The following is a 19,322-nucleotide window of genomic DNA, read 5'->3' as shown; positions in this document are numbered from 1 at the left end:
AAGCCCAGAGGAGTCGGTTAGCACCTAATCCACTAGCTCTCAATCCTGAGTGACCATTAGAAATCATATGGGGAGCTTTTAATACCAAAAGTTAGGTCACAACACAGAGATTGTGATTCATTTGGTCTGAGATAGGGCTTGTTCATTTATACCCCCAGCATTATTAACAACAAAAGGTGGCAATATACATAAAGATAGCTAGAGTCAACAGGCAAAATACCAATCTTTAATTGCCTACATGCATAAATCAAAACTTATACATGCTGGGTTTTTTTCCTCCTTCAAAGCATATTTTTGTGTTTCACATAGGAGTAGGCTTTAATATTTTATATGGTGCATTGAGTACCTTTAGCAATTGTAGGAGGATTGGAAGAAGCATTTAATACGAGGCTTTCATTTTTCTTTCTAGAGACCAGGTGTGAAGCTCCACTTGGGTTTCTGAACGGAGAAGCCAAGGTTGAAAACACTACTACGGGACCCACGGTGGTGTATTCCTGCAATAGAGGGTACAGCCTTGAAGGGGCACCTGAGGCATACTGCACTGAACACGGAGCTTGGAGCTACCCACTTCCTCTCTGCAAACGTGTGTGTTGACTCTAGAGGTTTTCATGAGATTCAGTTTCGTTGATTAGTTTCCCAAATGTCTAAACATAGAGGACACTCCACTGAGTGACACTGGCCCAGAGAAAGCGATCTGTGCATATCCAAACCAAATACTATGGGGTATTTTTTTAAGATTTTATTTATTTATTTGAGAGACAGAGAGAGAGAGAGAGCATGAGCAGGGGGGAGGGACAGAGGAAGAGGGAGAAGCAGACTCCCCACTGAGCAAGGAACCCAATGCGGGCTCCATCCCAGGACCCCGAGATCATGACCTGAGCCGAAGGCAGACGCTTAACCGACTGAGCCACCCAGGTGCCCCTACTATGGGGTATTTTTTTTTTAAGATTTTATTTATTTATTTGAGAGAGAGAATGAGAGAGAGAGCACATGAGAGGGGGGAGGGTCAGAGGGAGAAGCAGACTCCCTGCCGAGCAGGGAGCCCGATGCGGGACCCGATCCCGGGACTCCAGGATCATGACCTGAGCCGAAGGCAGTCGCTTAACCAACTGAGCCACCCAGGCGCCCCACTATGGGGTATTTTTAAAATCTGTTCATATTATCTGGAATATCCAGTCGGAGAATCAGCTTTCATCAGATTCCTTGGATTATTACAGGTAGTCCAAGGCACTAATAAAAAAATGTGCTTAATGAAAAAATTTTGACATAAATGTATAAGGAATTTGATTAAGGATGTGAAAAGGGTGAAGAAAGAATATATTAATGTGCAATTTTAATACAATAAAGTATATATAAATATAGTGAATGAAGATAACTAGTTATAAGCATTAGAATGAAAACAATATTCACATGCAAGATCTAAATTGAGAGGGCTCTGGTTATTGTTTAAAGTATTATAATGCAGTAACTGAGTCTTTAGGATTCAGCTGATGCCTGCTTCACTCATAAAGACTTTTTTGAAAAGCAGAAAAACCGAAACTGCTGAAATATGTTGATGTGTGTCATACACTTGCACTAAGAAATCCTTGTGTTTTAATCATTTTTTGGTTTTGCTTCCAATGTATAAAATGAATCCATTTTTATGAGTAAGCCTTGCAAACTCTACAATTTATGTTATAATATCCTGTGTAAGTAGTGTGAATCTGAAGTTTTATTCAGCTCACTTAGAAAAGTCTGATGATTCTCTAGGGCGTCCTTCTGAAGGATGTTCAATAAAAGAAAGTAAAGTGACAATGAGAAGATTTTACTCTGCATTCCTAATATTCTTCAAAGACCAAAGGAATGTTTAATGCACTCCCTGATTTCTAACACACCTTTTCTTTCCCCAGTGTTGGGCCATAATTTCAAACAACTATTTAATTTGCCATCTTAGAATTTTAGGACAATGTGTTAGTGGTTGAATAACTTGAGGTTTTCAGATCTGATCTGATCTTATCCTTAAAAATAATTTCATGTGGATGCAAAACACATTTTTTTAATGTTTGAAGTTCTGTATTTTTAAGCCTCATATTATCATCACTGAGAACCCTGCTCCAGAGGGCTCATCATACTCTGCCTTTAAAGAAATAAATTAAGAAGAGAAGGAGAATATCAGTAAGCATTTTTTTTTCTATTTAACAGCAAATCCATGTCCTGTTCCTTTTGTGATTCCCGAGAATGCTCTGCTTTCTGAAAAGGAGTTTTATGTTGATCAGAACGTGTCCATCAAGTGTAGGGAAGGCTTCCTGCTTCAAGGCCAAGGCATCATTACCTGTAACCCCGACGAGACGTGGACGCTGACAAGTGCCAAATGTGAAAGTAAGTAAATGGACAGGTGGATGCCAGCTCATTTCATTAGTGCAGAATGTTTTCTCATCCTTGTGAGATATTTTCAATCAAGTAACTTAAATGTAGATATTTATATCTCTGTTTTTTGGTTATCATTTTCTCTGTTGACAGTTTTTAAAATTAAAAAAAAAAAGGTCTTTGAATTCCAAACATAAAAGGAAAAAACTTTCCAGAAATAGGCTAAAACCTATCTGGCCAGGATTCACTGAACAGATTTTCAAAATACATTCTTCTAGGAATGAGCAAAATACTAAATCTAAAATATATTTTTTTCCCAGGGCACCTGGCTGGCTCGGTGGATAGAGCCTGCAGCTCTTGATCTCAGGGTCATGAATTTCGAGCCCCAGGTTGAGCGTAGAGATTACTTTTAAAAAATTAAATAAAATACATACTTTTCCCATATTCTGAGAGTCCCCAAACTATCCTTTAACAGGCTATGGATGCTTTGCAATACAAAAATTATTCCACAGTGGTTCTCAAACTTGAACCACCTAGAAGACTTGTTTAAAACAGATTTCTGGGCCCCTCTCTGGAATGTCTGATTCAGTACTCTGGGGTGAGGCCTGAGAATGTGCATTTCAAACAAGTTCCCAGGTGTTGCTGCTGGAGATACTGGTCCTGGAACAACAGTTTGAGAACCTCTGGGCTAGCACCATGTTGATACGTAACACACAGTCCGACAGCATCTCTTGCTGCCTTGTGATAACTCTTGACATCTCTTCACACACACTTCCTGCACTTAAGATATCTCCCCTGCCCAACTTCCTACCCTCCGGCTCCCTTGTCGTCCAAGCTACTCCCTCTGTAGCAATCAATTAATAAATATTCATTGAGTCTAACCAGATGCAGGACACTGGGCTACATAGTCTAGGAACATATCAAGCCTGCAATAACCATCTTCAGAACACTTGTACTCCAGTTAAGAAGAAATGTGTGTGTGAAGGCCATGGGAATTGTGGAGTCAGAGAAGACCTGGGTTTGAATTCTGTCCTCAAAACTTTCTAAGTCTAAATTCATGCCAGTGCCCTTCTCTGAGCCTTAGGGCTCTCATGTGTTAATAGCCCCAAATACACCTATCTTACAGGTTTGTTTTGAAGAATAAATGAATCGGTGTATTTATTTCAGCAACATCTCATGATAGGAAGAAATACACAATAGCCCAAGTGCCTGAATTTTCAACTAGCGGTCTACCACAGCATTAGAATTTTGATTTTACTCCAGGAAATATGTACTATACTTTTAGCCTTATAAAGTCTACTCCAAGTGAAATGGGAGAACTACGTATGTATAAGCTTTGACCACCAGCCTGAACTAAAGCAGGCCAAGTGGCCTGGTTCTGCACGCGTATCCCCACGTTGGTCTCGGCTCCCTGAGACGTACCACTCAGAGCACTGGAAGGCAGAGTAAGGAGAGACATGCACTCCGGTGCATGCTTCCTGATTCCTCCATATTCTTGAGAGGCTCAGGGGTTGCCTCGGAGAGAAGGAGACAGTTTCTACCCCTGTTTGCTATCCTCAATCCCTCTTTTGCATTTTTTATTAAACGGAAAGCCTCTGGCTTAGAAGAAAATCTCTTCCCTGAGGGACATGAGCAACAACTTACCTTGTTCTTTTCACCTCGTCCTGACAATTATCTTTATGAATCAGTGATTAAAATTTAGCGTGTGTGGGAATCACCTAGGGAGCGTAGGTAAGATGCAGACTTACAAACTAGAAACTCCCGATATTTTCACTTCTAGCAAGAACCCAAGATGATTCCCGTATAGGTCGTCTGAAATCCGTGCTTTGGTCACTTCAGTAATCCAGCCATCAGCTCGCCATGATCTTTCTATCTGCCGCTCCCCCAGCCTGGAAGCTCTTTCCCTCTGATCTACTCAAGCTCTAGAGCCTAGTAAAATGCCGCTTTCACTGCAATTTGTACCCTGATAATCCTAAGCATAATTAGTCACATTCACTTTGATTTTCCTATAGTAGAGTATCCAGGCCTGTACAACAGCTCTTTTTAAGTTGTCCATCATTCTGCTACTTGTCTGAACAATGGGACCACATTTTCTTTATTGGTTTCTTTCCAGTTTCTGATCCACAGTAGGCGTTAACACATATTTGATATCTAACTCACTGAATTAACGTTTGTAACCACCTTAGAAGGAGAAAAAAATTCAGAAAAAGCATACACATTGTCATCCCCCCTGACAAGTTCTTAATAGTATTATGACCACAAAGTGACCTTTTAGAATTCATGGAGAGTCATCCAAAAGTTAGACTTATACAAACAGGATACTGATTGGAGTCCCAGCTCCAATCCAGTCCTTGTTTTGTGAGCCACCCCAAAATAACTCTAGTTATCTCAAGGCTTCTCAAGGCAAAATTAGTTATAAAATTTTTTATTTAAATATACAGTACACGTCGCTTCTAAAAGAGAGGATTATCATTCAATCTCACATATTTCAAAAGCAAAGAGTCACTGTGTTACCGCCTTGAAAAGAAGGAAACTGATGTGAAACCTTGAAACCTTGAATGTCATAAACCTCATCAAGGGGTGTAAACAGTATGGACAGGCCAGAGACAATACTCATTTACTCATTTTTCGAACATGTCTTGAGAGCCCACTGCATACCAGGTGCTGTCCTAGGTACTAATAAAATGGCCTTGATGGAATATACAGTAGTGCAATTCATGATCTTTACTCTAAAACAGTAGACTGCAAATAACCCCCATGCTTCTCCCTTTCTAATTTCATTGGCATCCTGCATGAACATTCTCTTGGAAGCCACCTCTTTGGCAATCCACAAAAGCTCATTCTGGGGCTCCTAGAGACTTCTTGCCTGAGAAAAAAAAAAAAAAAGAAGAAGCAGCTCAGCTTCAGCATTTGAATCGGAAGGCAAAACCTTTGATCCTGCACATCTCATTTTTCTAGACAGCAGATTATGCTTTTAGCTCCTACTATCTTTTAGTTATTATACAGGTGAAAAGGTAACTTCATATATTTTATCTTTGCTCTTTAAATTAATTCAGTCTTTGAGAGGAGACTGTGTTCTCTTCCATCCACTGGCTGGGTTGGTCGCACAGGCTTCATTGTGGTTTTGTTTTCCTGTAGAAATATCCTGTGGTCCACCAACTCATGTAGAAAACGCGATTGCTCGAGGCATACATTATCAGTATGGGGACATGATCACCTACTCGTGTTACAGTGGATACATGTTGGAGGGTTCCCTAAGGAGTGTTTGCCTAGAGAACGGAACCTGGACATCACCTCCTGTTTGCAGAGGTAAGGGAATCTTTGAACGGTTATTTCTCAGGGAAGCTGTAGGGAAATGCATATCAAAGTCTGATAAGGCCAACAGCTAGTATGCATGCTCTTTTACTTTTCCTTGGCTTTAAATTTTCCCTTGACATCTATGTCATTTTCCTTAACTTTATGGGTTTGAGTTTTGAAAGCTTTCATACAGAACTGTGGCCCAGCACACGGCCCCTTCCTGAGTCAATCATGGCTCCTCAGCTCAAGTGTTCTCTCAGGGTGTTCTCCAGCTGCTAGGGGAGCTGTGTTATGTGTGAGCCATGAGGGCACTTCTTGGACAGTCAGGTAGTTCCAGCAGATTCCAGTTCTACCCCCCATCCTGGGCAGACTCCTAGCCCTGCTGGAGATGGGGTAGCCCGTCTGGTGGGCAGAGTAAGACACAGGAGGTACTGGGCAGCCCTAGGGAGGTGGAGCCCACCCCAGGGTCTCCCTGGCCATGTTGGGGGCTGGTGACAGGCACTCCATCCATGCTCATATCAGCACTGCTGTCCCTTCACTTGCTGGATTGAATTTGCCAACCCAAGGATGAATTTTGTGTGTGAATTCAATAAAACCTCCTTGGGGGAACAAGGGAACAAGGTTCTGTGCTTAAAATTCTGCAACATTGAAAGAGGTAGATAACGAGGCATCCTAGTAGGTCCTAAAACTTACACTTTTTTACAAACCATAATGATTGTTCCAGTCTACAAATACTTACTGAAAGTCAAGAGCTATGCTAGTGAACAAGACAAACATAACCAAGGAACTAAAAGAAAAATCAAATTGCTGAGTAGGTTTTCCACATGGCCACATGGGCCATGGTCAGATTTGGATTTGGGGTGAAAAGGCCAGAGTCTTTAATGACCCGTTGGGGCTGAGAGAATTGAGGAAATCAATGAATGAATGGCATGAGCCTCAAGAGAGGCAAGGGTGATTGCAGGAGAAGGGAGATGAACTGTCTGAAAGCAACAGTGAGAAACGAGATCCCTAACACATGGAATGTAAGAGAATGAGAGGGCAGCGGAGGAGGTGACATCCTCATAGAATAGCCCAGGCTTCACTTCAAATCAGAAGTTAAATGAGAGATGTGTGTCTGCTGGCTGGCTTGTTTGTTCCTTCACGTGCTTGTATTAAGACACTGAGTGACAGTGGCAGCACCAAAGAGCTATCGACCAGACCATCAAAGGGCACCTTTGGAAGGGCATTCTCAGATCTTCTGAAAGAGGCATTTCCCCTGGTCCAGACCAAAAGAGATTACCTTTGTCTAAACCACCTTGTCCCCTTCTGCCCTGAATCCCCAGATTACTAAAATTTTGAAAGCCATATTCTCAGAACTACCCAAGTTGATTTATTCCCCTTTCCAAGAGCCCTCACGTCCCTGACTGAATCTTGAGTTTCAGTTTTGTTTCTCTTCCGTAAAGCTTGCCTCTAGGAAATGTTATGAAATGTAAATAAGGAATCCTATTTTCCAACAAATACCCTTCCATAATTCCCTGGGTTTATGATCCATCCTGCTTCTTTTCTAGCTGTCTGTCGATTCCCATGTCAGAATGGAGGTATCTGCCAACGCCCCAATGCTTGTTCCTGTCCAGATGGCTGGATGGGGCGCCTCTGTGAAGAACGTGAGTCTGTCCTCAAACCTTACATGTTATGTCCTTAAATCTTACTTTGGGTCCTGATAATTTGCCTGGAAGCTGCCAACTCAGGGGACTGGCTTTACTGGTAGAAGGAATTTATTCGCTTAAATCCTGCAGCAGACTAGACAAGAGGGCCTAGAGTCGATCTGAATATGTCAATTAGTTGCAAAAGAGCTAGGATATAGGTGACCTTGAAAATATAGTGATGGTGATCCACCCAGAGCCATCTCCACATGCCTCCTGTCACCAATTCCCAAGAATCCTCTTGAGAAGGACCTTATAATAGAGGGTTTCCCAGCCTATGTCTTCCCTATCTCAAGTCCATTTATGTGCTGTGCCTCTCATTGCTGCAGTTGTGATAAATTCATGGTGTTGCATAACACCGTACTTTGTATGTAGTATTTGCAGCCCGCCATTCACTCTTTTTCATTAGGGGTAGTTCTTCCCAACAAAGAAAATAGGGAAAGTGGGCACTCCAGTATCTATACAATGTTTAGTAAATTAATATAGAATTTTGATCCTTATAAAATACGTTTGAATTTGAACTTTCAGGAGAATGGAAATAAGTGGTTTTAAATGTTTTTTTTTTAATGTCTAAACTGTAGACATTTGTTCCAATATCTTAAATATATATATATGAGGATAAAATGATTTCATGTTTCATTGGGAGTGGTGTCTGTAAATCACATTAGGAGTCATTTGGGTGATGACCATTGGTCTGTATCAGTTTTCTTGAAGGCCAGACATGTTATAAGAGATTCTAAAACTGTTTTAAGTGTAACTATTGCAACTAATCTAGAAAGGAAAATATACAATGGAAATAAATTTGGCTGCTAACAACTCACCAAAGCAAGTATTCTCACAATGATTAAGAAAGAAGAGAAATTATGTTTTTCCTCCCTCTTCTCCCCGATCACTCCTTCCCATTTAGGGCTCCCAAACTTGACCTGCTATAATGCTAAGAGTCCAAAGACCAGGGAAACATTTACCCTGGGGGACCCTTACAGCAAGCCTAGCTGAGCTCACTGAGCATGTGCCTGCCCTCCTGCATTAGACCAAGGCTTCCCAAGCTTTAGTGTGCATACAAACCATCTGCGAGATGTTAAATGCAGACTCTGATTTAGTAGTTCTGGGTTGGGACCTGAGATTCTGCATTTCTAGCCAGCTCCTAGGTAATGCCAGTGCTATTGGCTTGAGAACTGTGCTTTGAGTAGGAAGCCAAGAGACAATCTCACTCCTTTTAAACAGACTGTTCCTCTTTAAAGAGCTCAGTAATTTCTAGGAAAAATGATTGTCATGGAGGGTGTAAGGGAGGCCTGATTCAGTCACCATCAGGCCTCTGCCCCAAGGAAATTCAAAGAGTGAGTTGTCCCATCACTGCTAATGTGTTGCCAAAACCAGCACAGGATAGCCCCTCTGACCCCATGCTTACATTTAATTCAGGACAGTAAGAGAGCCTCGAGACAGCCAAACCCTCTTGAGCACTTCATGTAATTTGAAAAGGAAATTTGAAATGATAATAAATGGAGAACATTCTGCTTATTCTGTGAAGAGAAAGCAAAGCACTTAGCAGACATTGATTACGGTATATCCTTTCTAAAAGAGTGCATTTGGCCCTAGAGTCATTTCATGAGGCTAAAGGCCCACCCTTACTTTCCTGATTGTGTTTAATTAATTAATAAACAGATTAATAAACAGAACACATCCAGGGAGACTATCCGGTGGGTCATTCGAGATTTTCCTCTTCCTGGAAAACACTTGAACATATCTGAATGTGTATATTTTGATTAAATCCGTTTTTGGTCTCCTTTCTAGCAATATGCATTCTCCCCTGTTTGAATGGTGGTCGCTGTGTGGCCCCTTATCGGTGTGACTGCCCACCTGGCTGGACAGGGTCCCGCTGTCATACAGGTAGGTTTTTCTCTTGGGTTTGTTTTCTTGTGGATTTGGCTCTATGAGACCGCCGAGGACGGTGGTGAGTGTGACTCAGATTCAGAGGTAGCAGGGAAACAAAAGGGTGCCAGAGCCTCTCAGGAATTCCTCAGAATGGTCTCTTGAATGATAGGCTCAATGCTGAAGTCTATGGCTGCATCAAAGGTACCTGTCAGGGTCGCAAACCAAAGAAGAGAATCTAAGTCAACTCAGTTGTCAGCCTCCTTCACGTCATCTGCTCTGCTTTGCAGTGTATCGAGAAGACGTGCAGAGGTTCAGAAGAATATTTATTTCCATCTCTATGAAACTGGATTACTAACTTCGTGGTAACTATTTAGAAAGAACAAGGCTCTAAATAAATACCATTTGAGTTAAATCAAAGGTTCTTCATAGACAACAGTACCAAACTGTTGTTGATTGGTGACAAACACGTCCCCTTAACCACCCTTACCTATCTCAAATACGACATTTACTTTTCTATACTTTGAGGTCTTCATTGTTGGATCATCCAACTGTCCTTGGTTCACTAGATTATGTGCCACTTGAGGGCAGGGATATCTCTTTGTGATCATTACATGCCCAGTACCTAGCATAGCGCCTGCCTATGATAGGTTTCTCATGTTGGAAAATGAATGTTTAAAATGACAGGTTTTAGCCTTTGTTAAAAAGTCTGACATTTTTAGGCAACAGTTAAAAGAATAGAACTTGCTGTATTGATCTGGTATTCTAACTCTCCACCATCCCTCCTGTAAACAATACTCATACCACCTCTGGCGGGGGGGGAGGGGCGCTGAAACAAAAGCCAGAACAGGTGTGTTGGCACCAGAGCTTGTTATGAGCTCTAAGGCTGGGTGGCCATATAACTTAGCTTTCAAACTCGGACATTTTTGAGAGCGGAAGGGGTACTGTTGATAAGTAAACTAAGGAAATGGGAGTGACATGTACTGTCACTGCAAAATCAGATGTGTCGGCCCCCTACCGGAAGCCAGAACAGCCATCCGTGAATGTAGAAAAGGAAAAATCTATTGGAGGTTAAATGCGAAGCTTTTATTTGAAAATCTAAAAGCAATCTATAGAGCATTTGTTTGTAACAAATCAGCTTAGAGGTTTTATCTGCATTTCCAAATTGAAGTCATGTACAAATGCTTCGGGCCATTTCCCAGCCATCTTACTTTGCAGGTGGTGGTCCCACTCTTCCAGGTGGAGGCATCCTTGATTCTCCTACTCCTTCTGCTGAGATTCCCAGTATCAGCACCTTTCTGCTTCTCTCTGCACAGTACCTCCTCCATCCTACTCTGTCCCCACTGTCACCAGCTAGTAAAAGATCTCTTCTTGGAGTTACCCTCAGAGTCTACTGGTTGATCATTCTGTCCCTCCACTTCCAAGCTAAACATCATTATGTACGCCTTTTGGTGTATCTTTTTGCCCTATTTCAGAACCTAAAATGGTACCCTATTGTCTCCACATCCAGCCCAAATTTTTCGGCACAAATACTTCTGACTTCCAAGGCTCTACATAGACTGGCTTTAGCACACCTGGTAAAACTCAACTTTCATCCAACCAATCACACACTGTTCCCTGCAGTGATGGCTTCCTTGTTACCCCCATCGCTCAGCACAGGCTCATGGTTTCCCTCTTTCCCCTACCTCTTCAAACCTTATCCAACCTCAAAAGCCCTGCCTAAGTTTCCTCTTATCTCCAAACTTGCTTTATACCACAATAATCTATTTCCTAACATCCCATTTCTATAGATATGACACAATTAGGTACAATCTCCATTGATCTGATTTTTCTGTACTTCTTTTAGCTCCTTGGCTCCCTAACTAGCATAAGCTCCTTAATGACACTGAGCCATATAGTGTTCCTTTCTTGGAGCAGCTACCTCAGCACATATCCTGCTCACATGTCCTACATACTAAGCATACAACAGCATATGAAACAGGAGCTCCTGCCCTCCAGAATTTAACCTAGAAAAACAGGAAGGATGCAGAATGCCTATAAGTAGATAACTGCCCTCCAGAATTTAACCTAGAAAAACAGGAAGGATGCAGAATGCCTATAAGTAGATAACTGCAGGCTAATTGAATTCTCTGGAAAGGGTTATGACGACAGTGAAGACGGGTACACTACCCAAGTGCAGACATTCAGGAGTCTTCATAAGCATAGACTCAGAAGAAGAACAAGAGTAGTCACCAGGAGAAAGATCATTCTAGTCAAAAGCATGGAAGCATAACACAGGTGTGTTCAGCATAGTAGAACTGAAGCTGTAGAGGGAATGTAGAGGTGTGACTGGAAATGAAGCTGCAGAGAGGGGCAGAGCCGGAGGAGGAAATGCATTGTATGCCGAGTTCAAGATGCTGGATTATGTCCTATGAGCAACGGAAGCCTCTGAAGGGTTTTAAGCAGGAAAGTCACATGATGAGATTTTCTTTTAGAAAAGTGATTTTGGCAGCAGTATGGAAAATGAAGACTTAACAATTGGGAGTCCACTTAGGCAGTTAACAAAGCAGAATTGGCAAGATGTAATGAAGTCTGGAAAAATGATAACTGAAAAGGGTGGATTTGAAAGAAGTTAGGGAGGTGTCTCACTACTTGGTTATAGATTTGTTGTGGGAGTAAAAGTCTGAGATGAATCAAGACTGATACATGTTTTGGGCCCCTGAGGGGAAGGTACTGCCATTTACTGAGATAGAAAACCCAAGAGGAGCAGGTCTGAAGGTACAGATGAGGAGTTAAGCATGCACATGCTGAGTTCGAGGAGCCTGTGAAACATACCAGGGAGAGCTCTGATCCGCAGCTGAATGATGGTTTGGGTTCCCAGAAGATACACCTAGATTGAAGATAGCAGTATGTAAGTCATTGCTGGAAGACATTCATGGAGAAAAACATAAGACTGTACAGAAGGCCCATCACGTGAGAAGGTAGCCCAAAATGGAACACTGGGGGCATCCCTGTTATAGGGAAGGAGGAAAGTGTTAAGCTATTAGGCAAGGAAGTAAAATGAATTTGTTAGTACAGTCAGAAACCACTAAATCATCATGCTATTGAAAAGGAGTGGGGTGCCTGGATCGCTCAGTCAGTTGAGCGTCCGACTCTTGATTTTGGCTCAGGTCATGATCTCAGGGTTTTAAGACCCAGCCCCACATCGAGCTCCATGCTCAGCATGGAGTCTGCTTGAGATACTTTCTCCCTTTCCCTCTGTCCCTCCCCCCACTCATGTGTACTCACTGTCTCTAAAATTAGCAAATAAATCTTTAAAAATAAAAGGAAGGAACAGGAGTCATTTTTTTATGAGTAAGCAGAATCTATGGAGAGTTAGTTTTCAATGATTGGGTTTTATTTTTGCTATTTTTAATCCTGCTTTGTTTCATAGTTTCCTCTTTATTATGTGGCAGATACATGCATTCTGTTGGCCCACTCCTACTCTTTAACTCCCCACAAGAGCTCCCCAAGGATGAAGACAGGGTTTTTTATTTGTCCTCTCTCTTCCCGCCCAGTGCTTGCTTATCAAGTCGGATGAATGATTAAAGAAATGACATTTATTTATATCTCACCAAAGATGAGTTTTTCATCCTGGAAAGCCTACTTTTCCGTGCTATAATGAGGCTGAAACATTTCTCACTTCCAGCCTTCTTTCAACAGGAATTTTATTTTCTTCCTTGAGGAAGTTCTCCTTTTTCTTTGTTTTGTTAAACTTGTGGGTGTCAGTTCCTCATCAGTTTTTAGCATCCATAAGTTTTTTACAAGTAGATATATGCAATTGAAGAGTGTGGTTATGATGCAGTGGATTTGTGAGAAAGTAAATCTTTAGGTATTCACTCAGGGTTTTATCTGTGGCTAATTTTTAATTCTGTTCCAGGTTCTGTAATTCCAGCTAAAGATGGTAAAAGCCATGAAATGTGTTTTCTAGCAAATACAAAGAACTTGTGAATCATCTGCTATTTTTGTTTATTTGTTTGTTTTGCTTTTTGTTATTTTAGATTCTATGTCTGATTGATTGTCTTAAGAGTTGGTGTCTGGTGTCTAGAATTCGCTGCTAGCTCTCTCAAGTGATATATAGTCTAACTGAGCATAGGAAAAATTTGCAGTTCAAAACTGTGTATGTCAGATTGGTTGCATAAAGAACAAATGAGAAAAATCAGTGGATTTAATGTTATCAGCAAAGATTTTAATACACAGGTGTAGGACTTAACCTGGAGCTTAAATAGGAGAATTGCCTGGCTTGGAGGGAAAAACAGAGTGGGTGGGTGGTGTCACATAATGACATGAGGTCAAACAAAGTGGCAGAAATGTGTAATGCAAATAGTGGGTGGGGAATGGCAGTGGTTAGAGCGGAAAACAGAGTCAGATCTTATTCTACGTGCCTTCGTTGAATGTCTTCCGACTTGCTAAGTATTAATTAAATAAATGTGTGAATTTTTCATTCCAGCTGTTTGCCAGTCTCCCTGCTTAAATGGTGGAAAATGCATAAGACCAAATCGATGTCACTGTCTCTCGGCTTGGACAGGCCATGACTGCTCCAGGTAAGGCAATCAGAAATGAGTGTTTATCTGCAACATAAAGAGGTCAAAATTCACGGGACATTTGTCCCAAGAGCCAGAAGATATCTCTAGTTTAAGCATAAGCTTTTTACATTCAAAACTGTCCATTTTCAGATGCTCTCTAAATTTGAACTGGAGCCAACACAAAGAAATATTAGTTAAGAATTGACAAAACAATATCTCAAAAATAAATAATCTTGTGCTCACTTTGGCAGCATGTAAACTAAAATTGGAATAATTCAGAGAAGGTTAGCATGGCCCGTTTAAAAGGATGACATGCAAACTCATGAAACATTCCATATTTTTCCACCAAAAAAAAAGAAAAAGGGTTAATTAAACAAATAAACTGCCCTCTTGAACAGAAGATTGCATCATTCATATGTAAGGATGTAAAATAAATAATAAACTCAATACATTCGTATTGATGTTCACTTGCATTCCTGATTACAGTAAAAAATGGTATTGAGATTGATAAGAAATGTTTGTTTTTAAAGTCAAAAATCTTGTTTCATATTTCTAGTGTATGTATATGCAGTATTTAATTGACTAAAAAAATTATGTAAAAATATGTCTGCCAATTGGTTTCTCATTTCTTTTTTTTTTTTTTTTAAGATTTTATTTAGTTATTTGACAGAGAGAGAGACACAGTGAGAGAGGGAACACAAGCAGGGGGAGTGGGAGAGGGAGAAGCAGGCTTCCCGCAGAGCAGGGAGCTGGACACGGGGCTCGATCCCAGGAGCCTGGGATCATGACCTGAGCCGAAGGCAGACGTTTAACAACTGAGCCACCCAGGCACCCCTGGTTTCTCATTTCTAAACAGATAAATATCATAGTTGAGAAAAGATTATCACAAAAATAAGTCTAAGGGAAAATAGTTAAAAATAATTTAAGCTTTTTTTTACTGAAGTATAATTGATATCCATTAAAGTAGTTTCAGGTATACAACATAATGATTTGATATTTGTGTATATATTGCAAAATGATTATTACAATAGATCTAGTTAGCATCCATCACCACACAGTTATAAAATGTTTTTCTCCTGGTAAGAACTTTTAAGATTTACTATCTTAGCAACTTTCAAATATGCAATACAGTGTCATTAACTACAGTCACCATGCTGTACATGACATCCCCATGACTTATTTATTTTATAACTGGAAGTTTGGATGGAAGGGCCATCCATGTTGTTGTAAATGGCAAGATTACATTTTTTATGGCTGAATAGTATTTCTGTGTGTGTGTGTGTGTGTGTGTGTGTATCACATTTTCTTTATTCATCCATCAGTGGACACTTAGGTTGTTTTCAGATCTTGGCTATTGTAAATCATGCTGCAATGAACATGGTGGCATATATATCTTTTCGAGTTAGTAGTTTCATTTTCTTCAGATAAATACCCAGAAGTAGAAGTAGAATTGCTGGGTTGTATGGCAGTTTTATTTTTAATTTTTAATTTTTAGAGCAACCTCCATACCATTTTGCACAGTGGCTGCACCAATTCCCATTCCCACCAATGGTGAATTAGTGTTCTCTTTTCTCCACATTCTTGCTGCATCTTGTTCTTTCTTGTCTTTTTGATAATAGCCATTCCAACAGGTGTGAGGTGATACCTCATTGTGGTGTTGATCTGCATTCCCCTGATGATTGAGGATCTTGGCATCTTTTCATGTACCCGTTGGCCTTCTATATGTCATCTTCGGAAAAATGTCTATTCAAATCCTCTGCCTATTTTTTAATCTAATTGTTTGCGTTGTGTTTTGGTTTGGGGGTTTTTGTTTTGTTTTGTTTTGTATTTTGGGGGTTTTTTTGCTATTGGGTTGTATAAGCTCTTTCTATATTTTGGATAGTAATCTCTTATGAGATATATGATCCCATTCAGTAGGTTGCCTTTTCATCTTGTTGATGGTTTCCTTTGCTGTGCAGGTTAGTTTGATGTAGACCCACTTGTTGATTTTTGCTTTTGTTGCCTTTGCTTTTGCTGTCAAATCCAAAAAATTCATCACCAAGACCAATGTCAAGGAGCTTGCCACCTATGCTTTCTTCTAGGAGTTTTATGGTTTCAGCTCTTATATTCAAGCCTTTAATCCATTTTGGGTTAATTTTTATGTATGATTAAGAAAGTGGTCCAGTTTCATCCTTTTGCATGTGGCTGTCCAGTTTTCCCAAGATGTTTGTTGAAGAGATTGTTCTTTCCTCAGTGTATATTCTTGGCTCCTTTGTCATAAATTAATTGACCATCTATGCATGGGTTTATTCCTAGGCTCTTTATTCTGTTTCACTGATCTATGTATGTTTTTATGCCAACACCATACTGTTTTGATTACCATAGCTTTGTAATATAGTTTGAAATCAGAGAACATGATGTGTCTAGCTTCGTTCTTCTCTCTCAAGATTTAAGCTTTTTTAAACCTCAGGAAATGTCAGACACACTACATCATGCAGTGGATAAAATATTTTCAATATTATAGCACTATCCTCACAAATGTTGAAATGTTGGAATATTACCAGCTCTATTTTAAGACTTTCAATATATATTATTGTATTACATCACTTAGATTTGTATTATGTATATTTACTTCCATCTTACAGTAATCATTAAAAACAAATGGATATTTTCATATTCACCTTAAAAAGTGGGAAACTCAGTTAACTGAAAACAACTCTAATTTTTCCATTTCCTTTTATTTCATCATGATTAGAATATCAGAGTCAACTTGCAAAGACAAAAATTTAAGTACAAACTTCATTTAAAAACATCAGTCTTGTGCCAATGAATTTCTTCATATCATCCGAAGTATATGCCATCTTTGCAAAGAGAAAAAATAAATTAAACCCCAAAGAGCAAATTTGGATTGTATATGTAGAAGCTTCCAAGATAAAAATGATAGTTTTACCTGAGAGCAGAGTTGAAAGAATTTAAGAAAATGAAAATCAAACTGGAATGGGTTTCTGGGGAAAAAAGAAAAGAAGAGAGAGAGAGGAAAAAAAAAAAAGATAAATAAGAATGGCAGTGACTCAAAAAGGAACAGGAAGTATTTATAACATCCTTATAATCTTAGACTTTCTATTTCAACTCCTTCATCTTATAAATAAGAAAAGGACACCCAGAGTTGTTTGTGTGGTTCCCTAATATCAAAATACTCCCATAAGAGCTCTTTCTCAACTAGGGGAAGGATAATTAGTAACTTCTTGAAAATACTGTCTATTAATAAAGAAAACAAAATCTAGATATTCTTATGCAAAAGTTTAATAAAGGAATCCAAATGTGTATGTTCAGCAAAATAAGCTCCGAGGCATATCCCATATTCAAGGGAAGGTCATCTTCCACCCAGAAGACTGGGCCAGCCCCTGCCTCCTTGTACTGTCATCGATTGTTCTAGGAGCAACATATTAGTAAGGACTGTCTTACCACAACTCTAACTAGCTTCATTAAAGAAAGGAATATGTTGTCACAATAGAAGGACCTTGCATAGAACCCAAAGACATGAGGTGGCTAAGCATTAGTAGGACCAGACTGAGGACTGGAAAGCCATGCAAAGCCTCTCCACCTCCTGTCTCCCTTCCTCTCTCCAGTGCCCGCTCCATCCTCTGCAGTGTGGTTTTCTCTGCTATTCAGTTCAAGTGGAAGGACAGAACTGCTTACAGCATCTACATTTTACATGTCACACCACAGCATCCACAGAAATAGTGTGCTGACCCAGTTTAAAAATCTTAAAAATTGAAGGGCCCACCATGTATCAGTGAACTGTGGTCCTAGGTTGAGTTATGTTGTACTAACGTGAAGAGTCATTTTGTCAAGATCTTTACCTTACTTTTGGGGTAAAGGGGAGAGGAGGCTGGCAATTCCCAGAAGAAAGAACCGTGTAGTATGATTCCCCTGAAATGGGAAGAGGAGAAAGCTTTTCTGAGAAATCAAAACAGTACATGTTTCCAGACATTTTTTTTTAATTTCCTTCTCTCCCGCAAGATTGAGTGCCTTGAAGATTGTATCCCTCGTACTTAGTCCAGACACAGAAACAGATGCTCAGTAAAGCTTGTGTCCAGGCATCAGTGACAGTTGGTGGAGAAACACCCCTGTGGTATCCATTAAATCCCTCAACCTATAACCTTCTCTGCTGATGACTAAGACAGACCCGGTATTATTCCCAGTTAGTTCCGTCCTGAAGAAAGGGAGTATGTTTCCTCTGATCTCTATGTGCATCTTCAGAAAATTGATCCTAAATAAATGGCATAAATAAAAACCATAAACTGTTAATGCTGTAAGGGACCTTCAGGTTCACAAAGTCCAAACTCATTGTTTTACAGATAAGAGGATTATCAGACGGGAGACTGGCGACAGAGCCAGGATCAAAACTCAAGTTTCTGCTGATTCTCAGATCTTTTCGTAAGGTTGGCACGTGTTCTCTCAAGGAATGACCCCCAACCGTACAAACAATGTCACGGAGGATGCCCAGGCATCTGAGACTTTCAGTCCTGTTTTCATCAGCCCCTAAGCTTTTACCTCTTCACTTCAGTTCTTCTGTTGAATCTCTTTGTTTTTTGTTCCAGGAAAAGGAGGCCTGGGTTTTAACCACTGCACAACCAACCAGCTCTCCTAAAAGCAGGATCATCTCTTCCTGGTAGTCCTGGGCATCCTGGAACTTATGCAAAGAAATTCCAACACGGTGCTGGGTCTTGTTTTGTTTCGTAAACTTGTTATTTGGGGATTACCTTTGTATTTTGTGTTCCATTTTGTTATTCCTTGTGACATACTTTCTTACATGTTTCCATTTTTAAATATGCTTGTATTTTCTATATAAAAGTATATTAAATAGATGCTGCTCCACTCACAAAATGTATATACTCTGCTGTCTACTGGGGAAGTTCCTGCTATACATTTTTATTCGGTTTACTTAAAATGATTTTTCAATTAAAATCTATTTTGCTATTAAATAACATTTGGCTGGATTAGTGCCATTTTGTGAGATGTCCCGGAAACAATGAAGAGGATAATGATCTTTCATCTGTGCTGCTGGGACAATACAGGATCACATGCAGTGTACTGAGAAAGCACAGTAAAGGAGGCCCCTCATCCTAGCTCCATCTTCTTTACAGTATGTGGAACAATAAAGGTTTCCTTTTATTGAATCAGTGGGTAACTACTGGACCTTACCACCCGCCACCCAGAATGCTGCGCTGGTGCTGAGGCGTAGCCTGGCTAATTCCTTCCCCAGCGTGTGGAAAGCTCTAGGCATTCAACTTAGTGGATGGAGGAAAAAAGTATGGTCATGGCTCACAAAACAAAGTGGTTCCCTTCCTTCTCACAGCTGGAATAAGAAATGCAAGAACTGGAAGATGAACAGAGAGCCCACTACTGGGTCATAATCCCACAACTCACTGCTTTGGGAGATAGGAAGAGCAGGACAGAGAAAGGGAAGGAAAAAGGCAAATGGAAGAAGTTCCCCAAAACTGTGCTCCTGGTCTCATTCGCCAAAAGAATTGCTGTCCAAAGCAGAGCTGAGCTTCCCCCTCAATCCCCACTCACTCCATCACTGTACTTGTGCCAGGAT

The 19,322-nt window shown here is 40.3% G+C and overlaps 1 protein-coding gene and 1 non-coding gene across 2 annotated transcripts in view; both read left to right on the top strand.

Annotated features, from left to right (window-relative positions):
• Window positions 1-18,710, top strand: part of SVEP1 (sushi, von Willebrand factor type A, EGF and pentraxin domain containing 1) — a 192,694-nt gene extending 173,984 nt beyond the window's left edge. Inside the window, exons 42-48 of the mRNA XM_021691133.1 lie at window positions 410-583; window positions 2,182-2,358; window positions 5,485-5,655; window positions 7,191-7,286; window positions 9,117-9,212; window positions 13,663-13,756; window positions 18,322-18,710. Coding sequence (XP_021546808.1) covers window positions 410-583; window positions 2,182-2,358; window positions 5,485-5,655; window positions 7,191-7,286; window positions 9,117-9,212; window positions 13,663-13,756; window positions 18,322-18,343 — 830 coding nt within the window. The 3' untranslated portion in view covers window positions 18,344-18,710. The remainder of the gene's footprint in view (window positions 1-409; window positions 584-2,181; window positions 2,359-5,484; window positions 5,656-7,190; window positions 7,287-9,116; window positions 9,213-13,662; window positions 13,757-18,321) is intronic.
• On the top strand, window positions 13,974-14,080 carry LOC123326534. The gene has a single exon (XR_006541157.1). It is a non-coding gene; the product is annotated as a U6 spliceosomal RNA (small nuclear RNA).
• Window positions 18,711-19,322: the final 612 nt, after the last annotated feature.

This window comes from Neomonachus schauinslandi, chromosome 13 (assembly GCF_002201575.2).
Source record: "Neomonachus schauinslandi chromosome 13, ASM220157v2, whole genome shotgun sequence".
NCBI lineage: Eukaryota > Metazoa > Chordata > Mammalia > Carnivora > Phocidae > Neomonachus > Neomonachus schauinslandi.
This window is presented reverse-complemented; position numbering and strand designations above follow the sequence as displayed.